The 8,573-nt window shown below is 38.3% G+C and overlaps 1 protein-coding gene across 1 annotated transcript in view; it reads right to left on the reverse strand.

Annotated features, from left to right (window-relative positions):
• Positions 1-8,573, reverse strand: part of CEP83 (centrosomal protein 83) — a 134,941-nt gene that overhangs the window by 13,250 nt on the left and 113,118 nt on the right. The window contains exons 12-13 of the mRNA XM_002921781.4: positions 6,021-6,178; positions 3,967-4,096 (exon numbers count right to left, since the gene is read on the reverse strand). Coding sequence (XP_002921827.2) covers positions 3,967-4,096; positions 6,021-6,178 — 288 coding nt within the window. The remainder of the gene's footprint in view (positions 1-3,966; positions 4,097-6,020; positions 6,179-8,573) is intronic.

The following is an 8,573-nucleotide window of genomic DNA, read 5'->3' on the forward strand; positions in this document are numbered from 1 at the left end:
TTTTTTTAAGATTTTATTTATTTATTTGACAGAGATAGAGACAGCCAGCGAGAGAGGGAACACAAGCAGGGGGAGTGGGAGAGGAAGAAGCAGGCTCATCGCGGAGAAGCCTGATGTGGGGCTCGATCCCATAACGCTGGGATCACGCCCTGAGCCGAAGGCAGACGCTTAACCGCTGTGCCACCCAGGCGCCCCATAAGGAATGATTTTAATTTTGACTGTAGTAGTCCAATACAATCTCAGGATTGTCAAGTGGATGCCTTGGTGTTAAAAGTATTATTACAACACAAAGGAACAACAGAAAAATCAAAAGAACACAAACCTGGGATTCCTCTTTTACCAACTTATTGCCAAATTCAATGAACTCTTTTCAGTACTCATGCTAAATGACCGTTTATCTTTGATACCTCTCTTTTCCTGTGACTTTTACAACACCATACTATAGCCTCTACCTCTATGACCATTCCTCTACTAAATCTAGTTCTTCTTTCTAAGTCAACTTAATTCTTAGTCCTTTTATTCTTCAATCATCTCCAAAATCTCAAGTGTCTAATTCTTTATCTCTAATCTGAACTACCGATCTCCATGCTTTACATTCCATTATTTCAGTTACTTACATGGTACCCTCACTTAAGAGTCCAGGACATGAGTACAGGGATGCGTTGTCATCACTTCAGATCTGACATGTGTTTAGTGGAATATAGCTTCTCTTTCTACTCCTCAACTGACATGTGTTCTTCACTGCCTCATGACAACTCCATTTAAATCCTTCACAGCTAAAAACACTTCATATTTTTCTCTTTCTTCTTATTTAGCACCATATCATATAACTTTTCAAAATAATTCTAAAGAGTCACCTCTCACCTTCATTCGTATATCACAAGCCCAAATTCCAAACTTCTTACCTCATTTTATTAAAATAGCTTCCTACTGGTCTCTTTGTCTTCACGTTTTCTTCTCCCTGACATTGGTGTCAAACCTTAGTGTCCATACAGATCACCTGGGAGTGACTATTAGCATTCTTTAGGTATTGCATGTTATCTTATTTCCCCAACTAGATTATATGGTCATCAAAAGCAGGAATTAATCCTGGCTTCTATTTTCCCCTAAATGTATAATATAATATTAGGCCCCACAACATATTCAACAGATATTTTACAATTCAAGACTACAGTTCATTTCTTTTCCAAAAACATTCATAACAGTAATCTAACCAAGAATAATTTCAGAGATATATACCTTACAATAAAAATAACAAGTTGTCATCTCAAGTGCCTCAAAAGGAAAAGTACAACCCATCATGCTCAAACCAAGAGATCTCTCTTCATACTCAACACTTCAACAATTTATAGAGAAAAACATACACAGAAGCCAACAGTCACAGAAAGGCATTCCAACTCAAGATACCTGGTCAAGTTTTTCCAAACAAATCAACACAGCAAAATATCATTACACAAAGACTTTACCCAAAAACACTTAACAGAAATGACATAAGGTTTGTGCATAAATACACATACTCAGATGGCAGGGAGCCATCTTTTCAAGCCTCAGGGGGAAAATGAAGCTGCTACCCTCCAGTTATAAGAATCACCCACAGAAAAGCAACTCTGAAGGATTATGATTTCTGCCCCAGAGTTAATATTTTGTGACTTAAGTCTTACTGCATAAGAAAGTTGTGATTTTTGTCATTTAAAGAACTTAAAAAGTTTATTGCACTCTTAAGAATTATATTTATGTACTCTTACAGCCAAAATTTTCATATAGAAGCATTATCTTTAACTTGAATGGGGAAGAGCTTGAATTAAAGAAATTAACTTTATAGTGATTATTCTAGTACAAGAAATATGACTCATCTGGGTACAATGAAGAAAAAAGCAGCTAATTATTTGGAATCAAAGAAACTGGGAAATTAAAAGAGTAAAAGTACAGAAAGAACACAGGATTAAGAACAGAAAGATGTAAATTTAAGTCATGGCATTGAATCTTACTAGTCAAGTTATCTTGGCTACCTACCACTTCAGTTTCCTAATCTGTAAAAACTATCTGAATGCTAAAATCCCCCAGTCCTAAAATTTTATGTACTCACAGACTTTTTATAGTATTTCTATGTCACATATATTGTCTATTTTCTCACTTCAATTTAAAGTTGTAAGCCTCTAGAGAAGTGTCCCACAAGGACAGTCAGCTCTGGGCCATAATTATTCACTGAATTGAACTTAACAGTTTCCTTTGACTTAAAATCATAACCCACAGATCACATTTTTAAAAATGATATGGATATTTCCTATGTTCACACCCATCATTTGGCAGGTATTCAAGTAGAAAAAAAAAATTCACCCGAGGTCACAATATTGATGAAAGGTTATTTTGCCAGTTTCTTCAATTATCTTCCCCTCTTTCTAGTATACCTACAATTAGTTGGTAATCTCTCTCACCACTGGATGTCACTTTTGCTCCAAAAGAAGTCAACCCAAACTAACCTCAGGAGTAATTAGAATCTGATCTCTAGAATACTTGACCTCTAAAACTTTAACATAAACATTCCTCTGTGAAAGATAAAATCAGCTCTTATAATTTCTATTTTTGGCTAAAATCTGGCTTTAGATGCTTCTACGCTTCAAATAGTAAAGAACTCTAAGTAAAATTTCTAAGATCATCCCAAGCCATAAAACACTTCACCGAAATCCAATCAATATCCATAAGTACTCAGTACTTATATGGACAGAAAGAAAAAGAAATGATAGACATGGGAAAAACAAAGACAATGTTTATATTTGAGTATAAAACAGAGATTCCTAGATAGTAAATGCTATTTTCTAATCTCAATGTTATACTACTTCCAGAATTATGGGAAGAGAAAAGCCATATTCAGAAATCAAGAAAGTGGGGAAGCAATGACTTGTAGACTTCTCCAATTGTCACTCCAGTTATCAGGATGCATTTGACAGTTAGATCCAATAATCATAAATGGGTGACTAGGAACTGTGTCTTTTGTTTCCAAATTTAGAATATGTAAATGATATACAGTTCTCTTCTCTTATGCAAATATGAAGAGCTAACCTTTCCAATAAATATACAGACATTAAGATACTGGTATGCCTATGCCTAGAAGTGCCTTCCCCTCATCTCAGCCCTTCTCGCCTCCCCAAAACAAATGCCCTTACTAATGGAACTTATCAAATGGGGGCATATTACATCACTTATGGGATTTTTTTTAATGCTACTCCCCACCCGCCACCTCCATACACGTGCACCAAATCTTGTTGAAAATAAGTACTGAATCAATGCATCATGAGTCATGGTTACTGATGGGGCCATGCTACATTCCTTGGGTTTGCTGCAGTAGAAAAGAAGTTGTAAACCACTGACTTAGATGAATCATCTGATTACATTATTTTCATGATGCTCTGAACTATTTCCAAGAAAACAAAGATTTTAAGTTATGGCACAAATATGTTCACAAAGGTGAAACTTAAAAAAGATCACAGCTGTGGTAACTATTATGGCTGTTTCAGAAGCCAGGGGGAGGCCTACTATCTCCTGGGGCAAGGAGATACTTGCTCCTACATTTCTGAGTTGGAAACAAAAAAGCACTTTAACCACAAAGAGGATGTTACAAGTATTAGTTCAGCACAGTTGAAACAGACCAAATCACTCTGTTATTTAAGTGCAGAATGAGTTAAATAAGACTTATATGGGCTGGTCTAGAAACTTTATCAATGAAAAACCATTGTGGGAAAATGTATGTCAGCTCTGAAAGACCGACTTGGAACACAAAATTTAGAAATAAACCTGTTGAGCAGTTTGCATTTTCCCACTTTATCTCTGCAAGGTGGACAGCAAAATGTCATGTTTAAATATCAAAGTAAACATACACTAAAATCTCAGTTTTAATTACATTTTATTCTCCCAGAATAGTTAATTATGTTTTACTCTATAGAAATCACTTTAATAAGAACCACTTGCCTTTTTCTGGGCAATTGCAGCTCGCTGCAGTTTTTCTTTAGCTTGATTATACTTTTCTTCTCTGTCGGTGATACGTTCCTGAAGCTTATGCTTTTCTTCCAACCACTGTATCTGTTTCTCTTCCAAAGTCCTGTCAAAAGAATGAATGTAAAACATGGAAATTACCTCTTAAGATTAAACAGATATTATCCCAAGTATAATCAGTCTCACTACCTGCTCCACTACATCGTTAAGTATCCAACTGTGGGTTGTTCTCTTGCATGGCCATGTATTTGCTAATTCTCTCATTACTGAGTACCTCTTGTGAACCAGGCACTGTGCTTACAACAGTACGTGTACTACACCATTTATTCTTCACAATAACCTCTTGAGTTAGGTACTTTTATCATCTCCGTTTTATAGATAAGGAAACTGAAGCCTAGAAAGTAGTTAACAAATTTGCTTAAAGGCTTATACCTAGGCACCTGAATGGCTTAGTGGGTTAAGAGTCTGCCTTCGGCTCAGGTCATGATCTCAGGGTCCTGGGATTGAGCCCCAGGTCGGGCTCTCTGCTCAGGGGGAGTCTGTTTAAGACTTATACCTAGTTAACAGCAGGACAAACACTTGATAACCAGCTTTGAACCGTAATAACCACTAAGCTATAAAAACTGGATCTAGCATGGGCGATGGGGATTAAGGAGGGCACTTGTGATGAGCACTGGGTGTTTTATCTAAATGATAAATCACTAAATTCTATTCTTGAAACTAATACTACACTCTATGTTAACTAACTAGAATTTAAATAAAAACTTGAAACAAACAAACAAAAAACTGGGTCTAATAAAGCTGGCTAAAAATCAACCCAGGTATCAAGTCTTAATGCAGGATGTTTTCTGACTAGAATAAAATTCATATAAATGGTATTTTAAGACAACATAACAACTTATATATTTAAAGTTCCTCTGCAAACCTTGCATAATTTTTAGTATCATTACCATATATAGGAAGTACAAATGAGATTTATAAAATGATATATCAGATCTTGTGTCTAAGGTCATACAAGATTTTAAGTGTGTTAGCTGGGACCAAACTCATATTTGACTAACAGTTCATCCAGCTCTTCTCTACTATATAACCTATGAGTAACAAAGGAAACCAATGATCAATTACTTAAATTTGCTAGCTATACTATCATTAGAATTCTTAAGTGCATTTTAATCAAACACTTGAGGATTCTAAGATTTTGCCAAATATAAGCAAAATAATTTGTACCCTGTGGAATGTCACGACGAATTATAGACAAACACCTTGCTTACTTTTTCTTAAAATTTGCATGTGTGAAACATGGAAAGCCTTAAAATATTAAATAATGAGAAACTGAAGGAAAAAAAAGTTTTACATGGCAAAGTAACCTTCAGAAGAGAAAATGCAAGAAGAAGAATGTTTTGTATATTCAAACAAAAATAAAATACTAATGTTATGAAGACAAAGCAAATACAAAAAAGTAGCTATCCTATCTAAACAAAATTTTCCAGAGAATATAAGATCTTGAATATCACCAAAATCACCTCCTTGCCAGTTTACTATACACTGTCTAGTACTAACAAATTTCAAAACCAAAAAAATAAATAAATAAATAAATGAATTTCTCAAAGGAAAAATCAAGATTATAGTTCTAATTTTAGGAAGCTTTGCAAGTCACAGAATTTTTTTTTTTTTTTGTTCTCTGGCATTTAGAAGAATAATTTAGATATTTGCAGTAAAAAATGTATTTACGTATGGGTTTACTCAATGAATAAAGAAGTGTTCCTTTCAGGGTTTTCAGAATATTGTGGTTAGGCAGAATTTTAAAAAGTCTATTGTCCTAAATGCCTTTTTCTTTTTAAACAATTCAAGAGTCCATAAAACTCATTCTCCAGAATAGAAAGTATATTACCTAATACCATTGTACCACTGTCAAAGACTATTTGTAACTAGTTCCCAAAACACACTCGACATTGGAATCACCACTAAATGAACTATATATAATATAACAGAAAAAAGATAGTTTGTAAATAAAAAAGAGCAAACTCTACCTTTCAACTTCTAGTTGTGCTTTTTCAGCTTGGCTTCTTAAATTTCGGCATTCTTGTTTTAATCTCTCCACCATTTCCTTCAACATTTGGTTTGAATTCAGCAACTCATTCTCTGACTGTGCAAGTGAAGTCACTTGGATCTGCAAACTACTGATTTGCTTAAAAGAAAAGAAAGAAGAGAAATATTAGGCCGCATATGTAATAGCATAAGAGAGAGACAGAGGATAGTAAGCATCTTCCTTCAAAATGAGCCACCCAACTGATGTGTCCTTGAGGACGCTCTGAAATTAAGAAAGAAACAGCAGCAGCATTAGGGCCCAATAGTACAGGATCATTTCCTAGTATAACCAGAGACTATCAAGAACCATATTCCTTACTCCACCACTAACTCCTCTCCTCTTCTTCCCAAAATGAGCAGGTCAGAAGAGGTACTGGAGAGGGCTGGGGTTAAGATGGCGGAGGAGCAGGGGACCCCTTTTTCAGCTGGTCCCCTGAGTCAAGTTGGATAGGTACCAGACCAGCCTGAACATCCACAGAATCAGCCTGAGACGCAGGAAGATACATCTGGATCTCTACAAATGAACATCTCCAGCGCTGAGTATTGAGGTACGAAGTGGGGAGTCGTGAAACTGCGCACAGATATTGGAAGATAAACGGAAGGGGGAGGGAGCCGCGGCGTTCGGGCGCCGGGAAGCGGTAGCCACCTGCACCGGGGAGCAGGCGGACTCGAGGACCGGAACCCGCAAGAGAGCGGACTGAGACCGTGAGCTGGGGAACGCGTGCGACCAGACTGAAATGGAGCTCTGGTGTGCTCACTGGATCGAGACTGAGACCGGGAGCTCCGGGAGCGCGCGGGGGCGGCTGGCGGTGTTAGAAACACAAAGGACAGAGAAGTGCTGGCCCTGGAAGTGAGGGCTGGGACGCCGGGTGTGGGGCGCACAACCTAGGATGCTGCAGGGTTGAGCAGCACCAACAGAAACAGAGTTAAAGTGGTCAGAACATCAGTGGAGAACGGTCCGCGATCCCTCTGTTCTGTGACCGAGGCTGAGATTCGGCCACTGCTGCTCTGTCTCTCAGAAATGGCACAGCAAACCGCCAGGGAAAGCCACCAGAGAACAAAAGCCTGGAAACACCAGCTCACAGGGTGCCCATCCCCATCCCCCCCCCCGCAGGAAACACGGAGACCCTACCCAAACAGGGTTGCCTGCGTATTGGTGCGGCAAGCCCCTCCCCCAGAAGGCAGGCTGAAAAATCAAGAAGCCCACATCCCTAACATCCCTATAAAACAAAGGCGCACGGCCTGGGTCCTGGTCAATAATTTGGGCTCTGGACAACCTCGCAACCTCTCCTCATCAGAATGATGAGAAGGAGAAATTCCACCCCCCAGCAAAGAAAAGACAATGAGTCTGTGGCCTCTGCCAGAGAACTAATGGATATGGATATAACCAAATTATCAGAAATGGAATTCAGAGTAACAATGGTCAAGATGATGTGTAGACTTGAAAAAAGTATTAACAAAAATGTCAATGAGAATATAGAATCTTTAAGGGCAGAAATGAGAGCGAATCTGGCAGAAATTAAAAATTCTATGAGCCAAATGCAGTCAAAACTAGAGGCTCTGATGGCCAGGGTAAATGAGGTAGAGGAACGTATCAGCGAATTGGAGGATGGGTTAGCAGAAGAAAAAATGAAAACAGAAGCTGGACTTAAAAAAATCCATGCCCACGAATGTAGGTTACGGGAGATTACTGACTCAATGAAACGATCCAATGTCAGAATCATCAGCATCCCTGAGGGGGTGGAGAAAAACAGAGGTCTAGAAGAGATATTTGAACAAATTGTAGCTGAAAACTTCCCTAATCTAGCAAGGGAAACAAACATTCGTGTCCAAGAGGCAGACAGGACCCCTCCCAAGCTCAACCACGACAAACCTACGTCACATCACGTCATAGTGCAATTTGCAAATATTACATCCAAGGATACAGTATTGAAAGCGGCCAGGGCAAAGAAATTTCTCGCGTACCAAGGCAAAGGTATAAGAATTACGTCAGACCTGTCATGAGAGAAAGGGTTGGGGGGGGGATTTTTAAAACTCTTTCAGAGAAAAACATGCAGCCAAGGATCCTTTATCCAGCAAGGCTGTCATTCAGAATTGATGGAGAAATAAAGACCTTCCAGAATCGCCAGTCATTAACCAATTTCATAACCACGAAACCAGCCCTACAGGAGATATTAAGGGGGGTTCTATAAAGGTAAAAAGGCCCCAAGAGTGATACAGAGTGGAAAGTCACAACCGATACAAACAAAGACTTTACTGGCAACATGGCATCATTAAAATCATATCTCTCAGTATTCAGTCTCAATGTGAATGGCTTAAATGCTCCCATAAAATGCCACAGGGTTGCAGATTGGATAAAAAGAAATGACCCATCCATTTGCTGTCTACATGAGACTCATTTTGANTGAGACTCATTTTGAACCCAAAGATACATTCAGACTGAAAGTAAAGGGATGGAGTACCATCTTTCACGCCAATGGACCTCAAAAGAAAGC

This window comes from Ailuropoda melanoleuca, chromosome 15 (genome assembly GCF_002007445.2).
Source record: "Ailuropoda melanoleuca isolate Jingjing chromosome 15, ASM200744v2, whole genome shotgun sequence".
NCBI lineage: Eukaryota > Metazoa > Chordata > Mammalia > Carnivora > Ursidae > Ailuropoda > Ailuropoda melanoleuca.